The 18,306-nt window shown below is 41.6% G+C and overlaps 1 protein-coding gene across 2 annotated transcripts in view; it reads right to left on the reverse strand.

Moving 5' to 3' along the window:
- dock1 (dedicator of cytokinesis 1) overlaps nt 1–18,306 on the reverse strand; it is a 271,540-nt gene that overhangs the window by 219,153 nt on the left and 34,081 nt on the right. For both annotated transcript variants that reach the window (XM_050059204.1, XM_050059203.1), the window contains exons 2-12: nt 15,842–15,925; nt 14,262–14,302; nt 14,063–14,118; nt 13,327–13,423; nt 11,747–11,895; nt 10,978–11,113; nt 8,468–8,625; nt 6,763–6,844; nt 6,061–6,196; nt 3,943–4,015; nt 1,487–1,566 (exon numbers count right to left, since the gene is read on the reverse strand). In XM_050059204.1, coding sequence (XP_049915161.1) covers nt 1,487–1,566; nt 3,943–4,015; nt 6,061–6,196; nt 6,763–6,844; nt 8,468–8,625; nt 10,978–11,113; nt 11,747–11,895; nt 13,327–13,423; nt 14,063–14,118; nt 14,262–14,302; nt 15,842–15,925 — 1,092 coding nt within the window. The remainder of the gene's footprint in view (nt 1–1,486; nt 1,567–3,942; nt 4,016–6,060; nt 6,197–6,762; nt 6,845–8,467; nt 8,626–10,977; nt 11,114–11,746; nt 11,896–13,326; nt 13,424–14,062; nt 14,119–14,261; nt 14,303–15,841; nt 15,926–18,306) is intronic.

The raw sequence follows: 18,306 nt of genomic DNA on the forward strand, positions 1-18,306 counted from the left end.
TGTAGAAGACTCGCCAGCTTAATTAACAGCTGGATTACTTACATCCTGTAGTCATGGTGATGAGGGCAACTATTTATAGTATGAGCTGTGATTTATAGTGCGTGCACTTGACAAAGAATTCTGTTCTTATTAGCAAGATGAACAGTTTCAACTCCCCTGCCAGTGAATTGGGGGTAATGGTACTTTGTATGAACAGATCAGAAATGTAGTATGAAAGACGGTACAGCAAGATGCTGTTAAGGTTAAACTTGGCATGTTTTTAATATGTTTGATATTACCCTCTAACCTCCAAGGGGAACTATGCCAATTTTCACAATTCATACATGTTATTCCTAGTCTAAGACAGTAATAAAAATATTAGAAAACAAGATGAACTGTCCCAAATCCAAACACTAGAGTGCTAAAACACAAATTTGCAATGTCATCAAGTATAAAGTCTGGAACTGCTCCATAAACAATGAACTGGGCAAGATGTGAAGATGAACAGCACCAACGGGAGTGTTCCGAGTATACAGATACATTTTCTGTTTCAGAACTGACAACAATACAATAAAATAAAGCTCATTTAGGTATTAAAAAAACTGTGGGTTCACAAAATCAGGCTCCAATTCATTGTCTATGGAGCAGCTCCAGACTTTATACTTGATGACATCATAAGTTTGAGACTTACTACTCTGGTTTCTGGCTTAGAGAGAGAGAGTAGCTCATGCTCACAAATCCTGATAGAACTTTTCTAGGCAATGGAAATAACATATAGGAAACTAATTTAGGTGGTGTTCCCCTTTAATTACACGTAAGTTGCCTTTAACTATCAAGCAGTACTGAATATCTGGTGACCTGGTTGACTAAACCTTGTTTCCACCGAGCGGCCCGGCTGTCAAAAGTTGTGGATGGTACCAACAGAACAGTTCCATCCTGTGCTGTTTATCTGACACCCCTCTATTGAGGTGCGTGGAACACTGATTAGATACTAAAAGGCGGAGCTTCAAACACTGCAGTCCATTGATTGGTCAGGAGAGAATCAGAACTCTTATCTACAAGGACGCAATGCACAAACCCTTTATTTTTAAATATCCCTTTGATTGCGACAGAGACTGTAAACACTCCAGCCTCTTCTTTTTTGTTTAGAAAATGTCAGGGTGCAGCCCTGTGAATGGACAATCAGCGAGGTGAGGATGTTTCTCTGCTTTGCCCGTGAAGAGGAAATACAGTGAGAGCTGGATGAGGCAGTGAATAACAACAACCCCGCCTACATTAGGTACATGTCTGAATGGGTTGTGTGATGGCTGTAAAGGTACTGAAAGTGTTTGGTGGAAACGTGGCTTAAGAAGATTTCCAGATCAAAGTTGGATTTCCATCAGGCGGCCTGACTTAGTATGATCATTTAATAACACAAACAAGACACATTTTACTGATTAAAGTCTGACAGTAATGTGTTGAGTTCTCTCCTTGACCGTGGTTCTTGTGTCTGAACCGTGCACTGTACCTTGGCCCTTGTGATTGACCTCTTTGGCGGTGATAACTTTGTTGATGACTGTCTGGAGGAAGTCGTTCTCCCCTGCCACCCTGGGTGAAAAACGGGAGATGTTCAGCTGCTTGTGGCGAATGGCGTCATCCAACGCTAGCCTGCAGTATGCACACGACAGGCAAACACCACAGAGAAGAAGAGAAGGCAGAGAAAGAGGAGGAGGAGCGGGGCAGAGAGGCCACAAAGTGATGGTTGTGAGGAGGGGAGTGGGATGAAAGAGAGACGGGAGAGACAGACAGAGACACACCGAAGAGTGATGCGAGTACCGTGACAGACACAAAGCCGCTTGTTAGCAGTTAACAGTGAGGCAGGATGGGTGATGAAAGAAACACACAGAGAAATCATCGTTTAGGAAATGATGCCCAGTCAGCATTTAGAGCGCCTCTGGAGCGGTGGGAGGCTTGACCTGCCCACGACCTTTAAATGTTTTCAAAGTGGGTAACTGAACACTCAAGGGTGTGAGCTCGAGACTGTACCCAATCTGAGAATAACATTCCCACTCTGCTTCAGTGAGGAAGCAAGCTAAAATATAACATCATGTTTTGCTCTCCGTGGGGCTTCAGGTGTAGACAGTACCACACTGATTGAGACGAGTGATGTACAGAGCATAAGAAAGTAGCAGATGTGATCTGGGAAGTACCACATGTGTGGCAGCTGTGAGAGAAATGTGTGCAGTGGGTGGGGGATGCCATCTGCAGTAATAGAGGACTCTAAACAAGCAGAAGAAGTAGAGCATGGAGAAGAAGACAGTGGTGATGTCAGCATGGAGGACGTGGTAAAGGATCTCTGTCACTCAGGCTGTCTTCAGTGCCTCCGGCCTTGAATCCAAAACCAATCCAAGCAAGAAGATAGAATAAGACAACACTGTAACACTGAACGACAACAGCAACATGGCAGGTTCTCTCGCAAACTTGCAATGATAACATTTTTAAAAGTATTTGGATCAGATTTTTACAATAGAGCTGGACACAGTGGGATGTTGAGAAAGTACTCAGGACATGGTGGAAATCTGATTTTATGATCTTTATCAACAGTCTTGGTTATTCTTACTTGAAGGAACACTTCATCCCAAAATCAAAAACTACACCTTTTTCCTCTTGCCCATTGTGCCATTTATCAGAGATTGTTTTGGTGTGGATTATCTTGAATACAGGGTCATGATTTCTGCAGAGAGACATTGCTGTTGAGTTTTTCAAATGTATTTTTTTACACTTTGAGCAGCTGCTCTCAAGCTGAGTGCCATCTAGTTCCATTATACATGAAAGACGGCCAATATCTCCAACACCAGCAACTCACACCAAAATAATATACACTGATAAATAGCACGACAGGTAAGAGGAAAAATATGTTTTTTGGATTCGGGGCTGTACTGTCCTTTTAAGATTAAAGAATTAAAAATACCAGAGTCGACGGTGGCGTCTTCACAATGCTGGTTTTGTCCAACTAACAGTAATGATGTAAAACAGACATAAGCAGCAAGGAGCTGCAATTAAAGAATATTTGGCATTAAATGGCTTAAATGATTAGTAAATTGTTGTCAATTAATTTTTTTGTCGATCAACTGATTGATCACAACGTGAACTTTTGCTACAAATGCATTATCTAAATGCAAGTTGGTTTGATTCCTGACACCATGCCAGAGATGAGCTCAACTCAGTCTCAGACTTAATGAGGGAGTGTCTGGGACAAACAAGAACTATTTCAGCAAGATTTCAATCTATCTGGTTTGTTTCTGAGAGCCATTTCCATGTCTGTTTGGATGCCAGGAGTCTGTCCCAATTACATCACTACGTCAAACCACCCCTAAATGCCTCCTTCACTTCCTATCTCTGCTGGCCTTAAAAACGCGCACACTAATGTGTGGTGGAGCAGCTACCTCAAAACTTCATCAGTTAAAATTTCCCTGGCAAATATTCACAATTGGGACATAAATAACGCCTTGTAGAACCTGTTCTTCTCTTCACACGGGAAGGCTCTAATTTCCATGATTTATGCTCACAGATAAAACCGTTAAGTGAGGTGATCTGCCAGCTAAACTGCCTGAATCTGAAGCCTTTCCAATTATGCAGGAAATCACGTTAAGGAAAAGGTTACTCCGGCTCTGTACGCAGTCCTACGAGAATGGCAGCAGTTAATGAGATTGCCTTAATTGAGTCAGCAGGGAATAGAGGAGCGCTACTGTCTTAAAACCCCCGCTAATCAGGTGTCAAGAATTCAAGACTTTTAAAAAATGAAATTAAATACAACCGCTGCGTTCTGACATACTGTACATACGCAAAATAATGGAAATAAGTGTAAGAGCAGAACTATATCAGCTTTGCCATTTTATGCAACATTATCCCAAGTTTAAAGGAACTCTATGCCCCCTCATGTGTGAATGTGATTTATTTTGTGCTGCTGAACAATCCACTTACGGCTGAAATGGGATAAAGTGCTGCTTGTCCTCATCATCCATTTTGCCCGTTATGATGTCGGTGACATCCATTACTGTGGAAAAAACAAGGAGAGAGGGTTAAAACATTCTCAAGGCCTGCAGAACATAGCACGGCTGTGAAAGAGCTACAGGTAACCGTGCGGCAAGGTCACATCGGGGGGTGAATGCAGCCAATGATAGCTCTTCGTCAGTGAGCATTAACTAAGGCAGATGCATGGCTACAATGGAATAAGCATGGTTTGTGCCTATCTTAGGTGAAATCAAGTCAATCCTGATTTCTGTGACCTGAATAGAGGTCACACAATCAGACAAATCTCTGATCTGACAGACACCCAGAATTTCCGGTGGTTTCATTTCTCAGCTTGCTCCAGAGATGCACACATACACTCCAGGACTCTGTCATGTCATCACTGGGTGTGGTTACACCTCTGACCACACCCAACCGCCAGGCGTGAAACTTTGAACCAGGGAGGGCAGCAAATCACTTCTTTCCAGTCTGGTGTCATATAAGGCTGAACCCAAATGCCCACCCTTCAGTTTGCCAAGTGAGCCCTCGCAGACTTTTATTTTATGTACTGTGACGTGTTCACTGTCTGAGACTGCAACTAAATAACACACAACTAAACAACTAAAATAATGCAAACAGTGATTGCTGTCGCCATATTCCTCACACAAGTTAATGAATATTGTCAGCTCATCTGTCCCTACAATTGTCACTAACGGATTATATTATTTATTCAATTAACATAAATGTATTATGCAGTATTACTTATTAAAATTGAAAGATGTTCCTTTGTTGTTTGTCAGCCTTTTTCCTTAACCTACATATTACACTGTGCAGCTTTTATAGGGTAGGCTGCAATAATTAAAATGCCTTTCAATTACCTATGTAGCCTACAGTTGTAAATATTTCTGTATCATGATGTGGTTGAACATTCAGTTAGTGCTTTAATAGATTAAGTGTACACAGTGTCACATCTGTATCACAAATAACTATGGGTAATGAATCTTTAAAGTCTGGGAAAGTCTTCACTCCAAGTGGACTCTGTGGAAGTCTGCAGAAAGTTCGCTTGAGGCCCCTTGAGGACTTGTGGAGTTGGACAGACCTCAGCACTCGTAGACTTTCCTAGAACGCATCCGCAAAGCTGGCGATTCTGCAAGTGCAGTAAAGCCTCACTCTGTAAATTGCTTTACATTTTCTAGCAACAGTCACAGCAGAGTACAGAACTGGGCCTCGAGGTCTATAAGAGCAGTCTGATAGTGTAATACCAAACAAAATGGGCTGACATAACACTGCTAGAATAATGAACCCAGTGTTTCCAAACACACAAAGCATTAACACTTCTGCTATTTGCAGAGTGTGCACATTCACTGGTCAAATTTGACCACAGTTGAACTGTGACCAGCAGAGCCAGACACCAAAACAGGAAACACATTCTCACACCTATCTCAAACTGAAGTGAATGAGAGAAGGAGCACATTTTCACCCTTACTCTATCACCCTACAGGCCAGAGGACAACCATATAAAGCCCGTTAAATCTGTGTCTCAAAAGAAGCTAATCTCAAACATCACGCTGTGTACCAGAGCAATGATGATGATATCTAAAGATAAGCTGTCATAAATTAGGGTGTCATTTACCTTCCCTTCAAGCAGCAGTGGGAAAAAGACACGGAAAGAGGGGTATAATTTTCTCTGTTGGAGAACTGTGGGCAAAACATCTACATCAAAAAAAAATAAATAAATAAATCATCTAGTTTACGATATGCCTGGCACCTTGCCAGCAGGAGATAAATCAAACTTTAATTCTTCTCTCTACTTTAGCTGGATATCTATGAATTTTCGCCAAATACATTCACTCATCCGGGCAAAGACTTTGGCACAACACTTACTTTGAAGTGTAAGGCAAAACAGGGGATCTGTTCTCTCTGATCTGATCTCACTCACATGGGGATATTCGAGCAGAGCCTCGGCTACAACGCTCTGAGATAATCAGTGTTTTTAAAAGGTGACCTCCGACTACAGTAACAGCACTCATGCCTCGCGGCTTTTTTTAGAACAACAGGGTTATCACTGAGTCTCTGTGTAGTCTGCTTTACCTGCCACTCCAAAGGGTCGTCTCAGTCCTGACGTCAGCTTCTTGGTGTTGTTGTCTCGTAGCTCCATGCGCCCCACTCTGACAATCTGACACACAAAGCTGATCTTCTCTCTCTTCAGATCTTCACTGCCTAAGTCCTGAGGAGGGAAGAAAAGTTATGAAAAAACTGCTGATGCTGTTGCCTTAGAGTCGATAACAATGACTTATACTTTAGGTAGACAAATCCAAAACTATTACGATCAGATTGTACATTTACCCCTGGAAAATTAAGTTAGATTTAAAGCACTTTTGTCAGGCAACAGTATGTTAGGGTGCACAACGACGACTGATGGATTAATTCCGCCCTCTTAGGTGAAGATGAGTTTGTGTTAAGGGTAAACTTTTCACCACAAATTGCCTCAGCTACATCTGTGATTGTGTCCACAGATTCATTTCCTGTGGGCAAAACCTTCCAAAACTAGCAAAGTGCTCCCAGTGGGTGCACACTGACCTCTCCGCCCTTGGGCTTCCATTAGATAGAGGTGACTGCCTTGGTAAATACATACAGCGAGGCAAGCTCTTTCTGAGAGAGCTTAACAAATACAGGCTCTGCAAATAGGCTCCCACATGCCTCATAACATGGCTGAATAAACAGTGGACTACCATGGGCGAGCGTGCGTACACACACAAACACGGGGACACGCATACAAGCAAACACACTCACTGTGAAGACGGCCCGCAGATTATGAAGCTGGTCTATGTCTTTCACCAGACCTGAACTTGACCATTTCACCAGGTAGTTTTCACTGTGAGGGAGAGAAGACAGAAAAAAAGCATGACGTTATGAGCGTTATTAGGAGTGTAACAATCCACGGATCGGATTTTTCGATTCAGCGATCAACAATGCAATATCATCGATGCAAAGTGAAAACATTGATCCATATCATCATCTTTAAGATACACCTTTATTTTGAAATTCCCATGGTGTGTCTGAGTCACCGTCAAACAGCACCCGGCAGATAGTGGCAAGTAGCAAAGAAAAAGGTGAAGAGGATATTAACACCTCAGAAGTACATCGGCAGTGTGGAAATATTTTGGATTCCAGAGAAAATACAGGTCAACAGACAAAGCACATCACATGCTGTGAGCAAATAGTGATGTCACATGATAAAACACTGAGGAAACACAACAAACCTGGCCAGGCATCTCACTCTGCTAACTTGTTGCTCTCACTACAGCAACATTAGCTGCTGCTTGACTGACAAAAACGTGTATGCTGGTTGAAATTTAACCATGCTGTTGTTGTCAGGAGATGCGATGACCTAAACTGACAATGAGTAGTAATAATACATGAACTTTGTTAAGCTATGAGTAGAGGAAAAGTCTGTTAGCGGTTAGGCTAATATATGCATTGTAAAATACCTTAAGCTAATAATGGCGACTAGGACAAAATGTCATATTGATCACAGGCCCCTGAATTGAACTGAATAGAAATCCTATCATGGCAGTCTTTGTGATATCGGCAAATACTGTGTCATTGTCCAAAGAAGCAATACAATATCATATTGTGATTAAAGTAGTGATTTACACCCCTAGTCATTATCACCCGTCTCAGCACTTTCTCAGAATTACATAGAAACATCTATGACACAGCGAATTAAGGCAATCAGTTGGGTTGCATTAACTAGAATTTCCGTCAAAGCTGAGGAAGCCTGAATGTTAATCCAGACACCGATCCGCTTGGGAAACAAAATACATGACTGCAATGGATGCAAGAGAAAACATTCCACAGTTGAGCTGCTCTACTTGTGATAATTTGCTGTCACAATCCTAAAACAATAGCAAATCCCTGGGAAGCAGGTTGCACTTGTTCTGGTCACGTTCCTGCATGGTGTGTGTGTGTGTGTGTTGTCAGTGTGTGAGAGTGCTTGCAAATGTCTGTCAGTGTTTGTACTCGCTGATACTTGACGTTCTGGAAAATATGCCTCAGTCTCGAACATCAAAAGCCATCTAGACATATTATCTGGTCCATAAAGGGCATTAGTTTCAGCGCTGTACATATGAAGGGCACATCTAAACTCATTACCACTCGATTTAGAAACACCGACCGTATTTGACCGTGAGTTGTCACGATTGCTATGAAAAGAATCTTCGCTGTCTGAGCTACAGTCAAATACAGAGCACGGGTGTACAGTTCAGACTGCGGCTCCAGGCACGAGAACATCATCTTTACAGTTTCCCACTAGCAACAGACAGAAACTTGGAATTCAATTACCAGTGCAACAATAGAGGTAAAATGTAAAACTGAAATGCTGCAAGGAGCCAAAAAAATCCCAGTGCTTAATCAGAGCTGGGTTTGAGAATGTGAGTGAGCGAGTAAAGCAAAGAAAGAGAGTGAGAGATAAGTGAATATGCACCCATGGGTTTACCTGATGAACTTGGACTCCACTGGGTCGTAGAGTGACATGAGCACCTCTGCGTCCTCGCCGATCTTACACACCACATTTTTTAGAGTCACAAAGAGGGCAAACGCTGGTGTGGAGGCAAACTTTGCTTGCCTGGTCAGATCAATATTCTGCTTCTGAGACTGTCGGAGGAAAACAGAGATATTGCATTCAATACTGGGCATTCTTCCACAGTTTGTTGTCACAAGCAAGTAGACCTCAGGCCTGTGAAGTTTAAACAATAAGCCCAGGAAGGGATCCAAGGATTTCTAGGACAACACTAGAGTGTGAAGAAAGAGATACTGTGATGTACTTAAAAACTGCACACCAGATTATTGAATGTCAGCCACTGCCTCGCTCTTTCTGAACATTTTACAAATTAAGAAGCAAGATTTAACAACATCTATAAATCCATAAGAATTCAGCATAATGTATTCTGTCCCCACTGGAATAAAAAGCCTTAACATTCCCTTGATCTCCAGAACTGCATCTGCAGTAAAAGGTGGACGGATTGCATGATTCCTTGGACGCCCTTCAAAAATATGCTGGGGCCACATCATTAATATTTATCACGTTGACCTGGACACTTTCTTATTGCCCATGCATATGCAATAAAGACCTCTGGATGAGAAGGTCACGTAAGATGAGACCACATAACTGCAGGGTACTTAGCGTCTGACACTCCTACATACTGCCAGCTGACATTCAGGTGAGGGATGCCACTGACGCGCCAAGTAAAATAGACAGGGAATCTGGCTGCGTTCCTGACTTTCTGAGGAAGCAGTCGAGCGTCTTTGTGTACCAGCAGTGGCCCCATTTTCCACACTGCTGTACTGAAATTGTGCAAATGCCACAACTCCATTTTAGGGTGAACTGCAGGGGTTCTGTGTGTTTTATGTGCATTTTCTTACATTGCAATGAACTTTGTCCATTTGTTTGATATTGAAATAGCCTGTGCTGCTGTTACTTGACAGGAGTCAGTCAAGACGTTATTTGTCTAAAGCAAAATAGCACAACACTCTCTCCATAGTTTACAGAATCATATAAATGGCTAAAGCAAACTTTCTTCATTCACAGCTTTAAAGGCAGTGGGATGAACTAGTCTTGCATGTCCAGATCTATCTCCACAGTGCTGTGTCAGTGCTGGAGAAAAGTCTGGAGGTACACACTATCATTCTGCTATAGGGGAAAAATGCTCTAGGTTATTATTATTATTTCTTTGAACCAATCACAGTCGTCTTGGGTGGTACTAAGACCAGGATACAGTGATTGTGGTCTTGCAAAATAGTGTCTGGGGGGGGGGGGGGGGGACTTGTTTTGGTGGAACATTTGAACATTTGTCGACTTTGTGATACAACTTTTACTGACAAAAAAGACAAACATAATTTGATAATCGGTGCCTTAGCCCTGATTATACTTGGACGTGTTACATCACAGACCATTTGCTAGATGTATGTGGCTGTTGCAGAACATTATGAAGGCGATATCATACAGGCTCAGGGTAAGTGGAACAGATTGGCACATTTGTGAGGTAATTTTCACTGGCACATGCCGCTGCCGGGGTAAAAAGATGTGGCAAATGAATTCAGACTGGCCGTGTCAAAAAACGGATCGACATCAGGCATGAGAGTTCTGTGAGACGGAATCTAGGCTCTTCTGAAGTGCGTTTGCGTGTCGCTTTATTCGTTGTAGATTTTTACAGCCATTCACCGGAAGAACAAAGTAGGCATGCTTTATTCTTTGTCTTAACTTGCCATTTTCAGTGTGTGGGTTGTTGGCTTGAAGGATTGTTGTTGTTTCCTGTAGCAAAATGGATCTGATAACACGTAGAAAGAGGAGGGTGGGGAGAATGCCAGCCTAAACAGCCACAGTCTACACCCTGTGAGTCAGACTACACGTAAATGAAAATACAAAGCACAGCAAATATGTAGGTTTTGCAGGTTGGACAAATTGAAATTTTGACCTGTTGCTGGTTCCACACAAAAATTTAAGGGATTGCCAAAATAAGTATAATTTATCGTCTTTGGGACTTAAAACATCTGCTCCAAATCTCACAAAAGTGTATCCAACAGTTGAGATATTTCAGTGTTGACCAACCAACCCACATTACCATCCCTAGAGCAACTGCTAGCAATGGCTTAAAAGTTTTTTATTATTGTGTCTAAGGATGGAGCAGACACTACTGTGGAAGGGAGCAGTCTCAAATGAAGACAAATGAGGGGTCATCTCAAACAATTATCTGGTATGAAGAGCAGTGTTAACCCTTCTACCCTGCCCTGGTTTTGTTTTCCTAATGCAGACACTGTAACTGCACCTGTTTGACTCTTGACTGAGACTTAATGAGCCAGGGAGAACAAGATCGAAGTGTAACTACATTCAGATCAAACTGTGCACCATGTTCATTCACACCGTAACTAATGTGCTTTTACTTATAGTTGATTTTATAACTGGAAAATGACGTCCAAAAGGCAGGACCGGGTCCTCTCTATCTTTACCTTCTCCTCTTGAATCCGATCCTCTATTTGTTTGGACGCTGCCTCGTGTGCTCTGAACAGGCTGACGGTGCTGGTGAGCTCTGGATCCAGGATGTTTCCATCTTTGTCTCTGACCACCAGATCGAGATCCAAGTACCTTGTATAAGAATAGAGAGTTAACGAGTGCCAGAGCCTGCCAAGATGAACATACAATAGTATACAGCAAGAGATGTGTGGTGACATTTGTGAAGGAGAAAACAGTACACATGAAGTGTACGCTGCCATTCCCTTTGCCTCATTTTCACCTCGTATAACATTCCCTCAGCTCCACTGTTTCTTTCAAAGCTCCCCCTCTTTGTCAACTCTTAATTCTATGGAGGAATTCAGCACAGACAACAGCATGCTGCCGAACATGCAGTCAATGTATTTCATCAACTCATCACTCCCTGCTTCTGCAGAGGCAAAAGCCATTTCTCTACCTGGCCAAAGGTTTAAAGTTTCATCACAGGAGGAGAATGAAGCTTCACAATTTTCATTTTCAACCGATTTTCTAGGTCCACTGCAGACACAGCAGGAGCTGTCATTTCATGATGGAATACAGTACGGTTTGCTGAAGCTAAATCCCCCCAGTTTGTCCTCAAGCTAAGTGATGACCTGTCATTTTCTATTGACTGACACCGCTGACCTATTCCAACAAGACTCATTTTTCCGGATAGATATGAGGATAAAGGGATATGAGCTGTGGGGAGGGGAGGACGAGGCTGAAAGCCTCTAAAGACTAGATCCTCACTTGTTGCCGTAGTCTATCTTGGAGGTGACTTTTTGTTTGAGCTCGGTGAGCTCATCCTGCGGGAGGGTGCCGGACAGGATCTGGGAACGCCATTCGATGAGGTCGTAGATCATATCACGGACAGAGTTGAACATCTCGCGTTTGTCCCCCTGGCAGTAGAAACAGACGGGTGAACATGTGTACAGCTTAGATACAAAAGGACACTTAGAGCGTCCAAGTGCTCTTGTGTCTGAACTGTTGACTGGTAAAAGAGGTCTTGTTCACACTGGCAGGTCAGACATCTCATTAGCAGGAGGTACACGACAGCATAGGTAAACAAAGCTTTTAATTATTGAGAGCGAGTGGAATTACATTAGGTCACATTCAACAACATATTTTGTGAGAAGAAAAGCCCACCCACAAAGACCTGGGCCAATACTACATTTTTTAGGAAAAACTATAAATAAAATATGTCGTATTAGCGTTTTTTATCTGTCAAAATATGCATAAATGAACACTTTATAAACTTAAAAATGAAACATAACAAAACCTTACGATTAATTCTATCATTTTCAATATAAACGGTCAATAAAAATACAAATACAATGAAATATATTTAACTGAAATTAGAAAAACAAAGGTCAAATACACATAAAATTTTGGTCAACAAGATATTAACATACATTTTTTTCAGTGTATGGCAACACGTAAGCTAATACTGACATCTGTAATGGGCTAATATACTGTAGAAAAGTGATACACGCCGACAATTTTCTATTTCACAATGAGATAAATTGATTCACCAGATTTCAGGTCCAGATTTCTCCTCAGTCATCAGTTTAAGGTCCACACAATTTGATATATTCAGTGTCACAGTTGTGTTTGGCCATGATGTTGAGCTTGTTTGCTGTCAAGTAGCTGTCCATTAATCACTGCGTTTACGGCAGGAGACAGCACTTCAAAATGAAAGCTCTGTGCCTGAAATTCACTGTACTTCAAAAGATTGTGAGTCACTTGCAGCCCATTCAGAATAGACCTGCAACCAATCTCTGAACCACGACCCACCAGCTGGCAACCACTGCACTATAGTATATTTCTGAAAACCTTTGAGATGAGAAATATTTATTTTTTATTTGATCAGTGCTGCCTAGTTTGACAGTTTGACCACAGTTAACAAGCAGTGATTGATATGATTGACAGCTGACCTCTCTGAAAATGCCCTGTGATTGGCCAAAGTCTCCCGTCATGGGCTAAAAGTCTTAAAAGCAGAGCCAAGCAGAGATGCAGAAGTCTAGTGTACACACAGTCCACTTGAATTACAATATGCTCAAAGTTTATTATGGGATTTTTGCCCAACGACACCAAAATTAAACTGCCTGCCCACGCTTTAACTGGCCCCTCGCCTCCAGTCATTTGGCAAAAGTGGCCCCCAGGCAACACAAGGTGAGTATCTCTGCTGTATAAGCTCAATCATCTCATAAGCCTGTCTTTGCCCTCTGTCCTCCATACATTTCATTATCTCCCCCAAAAGCATATCTGACATGAATGTGTATGTATGTGCGTGTGTGCATTTCCACTGGGGGTTGGACAGGCTTGCTTACCACATACAAGTCCCTCCATATTGTAGCCCATTCCCGCAGCGTGGTGGTAACCTCCTGAACCAGGGGCAGCTCAGTGGGAATGACTGTCTCCTTTTGCCTGCAGTGACAGTAAACGAATTTCATACAGTGATTCAGTGTCCTCTCTGCCCTTTCCGCCCCACATGGAGACACAGTCAGTACTAAACATGTTGCCTGTTATCTAAGTATACTGGGGTGTTTTTATCCTTCAGTTATAATTCAATGGAAAACCAAATATCTGTTCCTCAAGGTTCTCAGTTGAATTCCATGACTTTGAAGTTTGGGGTTTATCTTTGTTTTGAGCGTGTTGTGCAAGTGAAATCAAAGAAGACAGATCAAAACAAAACAGTGCCACAAGTTGTGCAACAACAAACCCACATGTCACATCATATCAAGAGCAGACCTCTTTGCTGACACTATCACAGAGGCTGTCTACATACAAGTTGAATTTTATCTCGCCAACAAGCTTCTCAGTGGGTCAGAAAATAAGACGGGAGAACAAACTTTTCATCTTTTCATCTATTTGCTTCCTATTTGATCTTCGTTGCTGTCTTCAGCTCAGTGCATGATTACATTATAATAATATAATTCATCTTAGTCCTAGTAATAATTCAATAATGTTACACACAAAGCAGTGAAAGTAGAAGCAGTCTTCTTGCTTGTAAAAAAGGAATTCTAAATTCATGTCATTCAAAAGTGGAAGTGGAGAGATACTAACCCAATGCCCTCGACTGTGGCCTCTTTCAGGTGTATATAGCAAGCAGGAAATATGCCCTAGAAGAGGAAGAGATCATAATGCAAACATTATCATGAGACTGGGACAGAAGTTAAAACAGCTGCACAAAACCAAAGCTGTAAAAAGAAACCTTTCAGTAACGGATATGAGTGTGTGAAATTTTTGTTTACTGGCCACTCACCTTCTTGGATTTTCTCCTCAGCCTATGCCCTCTGTACCAGTCTGTTGGAGAGCAGAATTATGTTACATGTAAGCTGCTTTTCACAAACATAGTACACAAGAAGAATAAGAACTTTGCACTTAAATTAATATTTTAAGGGGAGACACTTCAAGTGAAAACATAGGTGGTCAATTTTGAGATTTGGGGCTATATGCTTTCATAACATGCCTTTGCTTAGATTAGTGGGAAAAAACACCCAAAAAACACACTGAGATGTTCATTTTAGTTAAAATATCTGCTCTGGAAATGTACACAAAAAGTACATATTGAATAAGATAATGTCTGATTTGCATATTCAAACATAAAAGTTGAGAAACTTGAATTACAAAAAGTAAGTTCATGTTTACATTACAGGGCTTAAAGCTCAATTCCTACTTCCCCCCCAAGATCAGATCTTTCTGCCTAAACTGTTGACATTCATGTTTGAAGTGACCCCTATTTGACATCAGCATAAATGGATCTCTGCCCTGAAACGCCTCACATGCAACCAATGACATCACACGTCACATATGTGAAACAGGTATCTGGGGAAAAAATGAGTGGCACAATGGTACAAAAGTTCATCTTCTGAATGATTTGCTTCAGAGGTCGGAAGACAATTCATAATATGTTGAGGAGGGGACTGATCCCTGTTCCTACGGGCCAGGCACTCTCACAAACAGAAACACGTGGCTAGGAACACAAAAGTCACAGCTATAGCTCTATTAGCAGCTTCCACCCAGTAGCTCAGTGGTTAGAGTGGCCGACTGTGGGTTTGATTCCTGCCTGCATCCTCCTTCTCTCCCCATTTCACAATTAGGTCGTCCTGTCTAATAAAGCCAAAAAATATTTAAAAAAAGAATTTCCAGGACTATATTTCAATATTTCTGTCGGCACCTGATGGCAACACTGTCACAGCATGCAGGCAAGCTGTCCTCGTCGAAAAACGTCTGACAATCTAGTGGCTATTGACTGGGGCTGCCTGAAGCGGTACAACTACAACAGCCTTCAGTAGTTTCAACAATTCCAATATGACTGTTCTAACAGTGGTTGCATGGCTAGTGATTGGATATGTATCAGATTTAGGGCCTTATATGAAAGTTGCCCACATCGGATTGGAAAAAATCTGATCCAATCAGATCTGTGTCACATCATAGCTAAAAAAGAAAATCGGATTTGGGCTACATTGGCTTGAAATTTGAACACAGCCCAATTGTCTTAATATAATTAATCAACTGGGGAAGTTTCATGGTGATATCTATTAGCTAAACGTTTGACCCCATTCACCTGCAGTGTCACTCCTTACTAAGGTAAACTATTTTATTAATCAATTCAAAATAAACAATGACATTAAAGTTAGAAAATAACACTGAATACAACACGCTGTTCATTTACAGGAACACACCATCATTATCAATATTGCTATATTTATATTTTACCTTATTGAACACATGTAGAAACATTTGACAAAACAAAAGAGGTACTAGTAATGACAGGAAAATAATGCCCGACATCGGCGTGTCAGCTCTGATCATGCATGTCATCACTAAGCCTGTTCTCACCTTCATGTGTCTCAAGTATGTGCACTGTGTCTCCAATCTGCAGCGACAGCTCCTCCTCTCCCCGGGCATCATAGTTATAGATTGCTGGAGAAAGATGAGAGAGGACAATATAAGGAGGAGGAGATATTACAGGAGGAGGAAAAAGGCAATAAAGCGTTTGGCTCCCTTGTGGCGCTAATTGTGTGCCATTGCAATGTGTAATAGAGGCATCACACATCCACAGGATGTCCACCCACGCAGTCTGACACAGTGATGGTTGGGCCTTTCACCATCGATGCTGTAATATCAACACACTTCTACCGCCCACTGCAAAGAAACCAATAATGACGGAGAACGCCAAAACAACAATAATGCCGGTGGAAAAACAGATTTGCACAGAATTACAGGATGGAGGCAAAGAGATAATAAAATACTGCAGAGTTCCTGATTTTGTTAGGAGTTCTCAGACAAAACAAACAGGTGACATGAAGATGATTGTCTGGCTCTCTGGTCAACACTACAAAAACATATTTCTGTCTGTATTGTTTGTTTGCTGAATGAACAGAATCAATAGAGCACATTACAGGTGGCTCCCAAAATTGGTTGGCAAATCACCAGCACATTCTAGGGAGTTAAATGAAGTTGCCAAAGGGAAAAGTGTGTTGGCACCTACGGAATTCATTTGAGTGGAATTAATACGTCTCTCTTTGAGGCAAGTTAAAGAGCAGAGCCCCATCTGAGAGGATATAGTCCTTAATACAAGTGGGAAAATGTGGATACCTGTGGACAAATCTGACATGTCATGCTTTTTTTGAGACAAATATGCTTAAAAAAAACTTTGCAGTGCTATAAAAACCTTCACACAACATTCCTAGGTATCCTCAAAAAAACTCATTGCTTAGGCTTCACTTTACTCAACATTCATTGAAATGCAGAGGACTATCTTTGGAACAATGCTTTACTACAATCAACATTATCATTATTCAAAAAACATCTGAAAAGGACTCTAATTTGTAAAGATTAATAACACTTTGTGGATTTCTCTGTAATGCACCTCATCTTCTTAATATGAACATTTTTGCAATTTGCACATTTCTATCATAATTTTGCATTGCTGCTTTGATGAATTATTCATCTTTTTTCTCTGTTTTTCTCTGAAGTATGACTAGTGTTATTTGATAGGTAGCTCCTGTAGATCGGGTATCAGAAAATGCAACCTATACCTGAGGCGATCCTTTCCCTTTAAATCTATTGCGACGCGAGCTATGTCGTATGTCATGGAGCGAAGGAGAGAATCTGCTGTGTGGAGGTATTTCACACTATTTCAACTGCTGTTGCACAATTGTTTATTTTTGTTAAAAATAAATAGTTCATCATTGCATTAATCGGTTTCATCTTGTTTCATTTTATCAGAACTGTGTATTCATCGATGCCTGATGTCTCTAGTCTTGTCTGTTCTACATGTAAAGGTATATCGCTTTTTAGGTCAACCATGGTATCGGATCAGTATCGGGTATCGGCCGATACTCCAAGCCACAGCATCGGGATCGGTATTGAAACTGAAAAAGCTGGATCGGTGCTTCTCTATTACAGAGCAAGATAAATGAATTGAACAAACAACAAAAATCAGTCAGACTGTTAAAATGGAGGGGGTGGGTGTACAGTCAGTGTTAAACTGCATAGGCCAGTTTGAACAGGTGGGTTTTGAGATGGGACTTGAAGGATGTTATGCTGTCGGACTGTCGATTGCGTGGAGGTAGGGAGTTCCAGAGCCTGGGGACAGTGCAGCTGAAAGCCCTGGTACCCGTGGATATCTAGGTTAGTGTAAAGGGTTAAGGTTGAAGTCTAAGGAAAGAGCTGCTAGTTTGAAATGTTACACAGCATTACAATCCTCTTAACAGGAGCTACTTGGTGTTTGGATCTATTGGTTTCTTTTCTGTAAGGTATCTTCATAAGCCATTTTTGGCTTCTAAACACTCCCATACAATGTTAAAACTCCTTTTAACTTCTTGCTGTCTTTTTTAATATACATGTACATGTGCAAATAAGGTAAAAACTTTCCACCAAATGTAATCAAAATCTGTTAACATGTATTTGCAATATCCTGCTAACAAGCAGTGACGGCACAGTGATGCAGTGGTTTGCAGCAAGATGGGGTGGGGGGGTTTGAACACTAGGGTGGGAGGGCCCCTCTGGAGTTCGCATGTTCTCCCTGTGTCAGCGTGGGTTTTCCCCAGGTACCTCCCACAGTCCAAAGACATGCAAATTAGGTTAATTGGTGACTCTTAATTGCCCGTAGGTGTGAATGTGAGCATGAATGGTTATTTGTTTCTATGTGTCAGCCCTGTGATAGTCTGGCGACCTGTCCTGCCTCTCGCCCACTGTCAATTGGGAAAGGCTCCAGCACCCCCACGACCCCTAACAGGATAAGCGGTTACAGAAAATGAATGAATGAATGTTAACAAACAAACAGAAAAAAAAGCAAA

The sequence above is a fragment of the Epinephelus moara genome, chromosome 13 (assembly GCF_006386435.1).
Source record: "Epinephelus moara isolate mb chromosome 13, YSFRI_EMoa_1.0, whole genome shotgun sequence".
In the NCBI taxonomy this organism is placed as follows: domain Eukaryota; kingdom Metazoa; phylum Chordata; class Actinopteri; order Perciformes; family Serranidae; genus Epinephelus; species Epinephelus moara.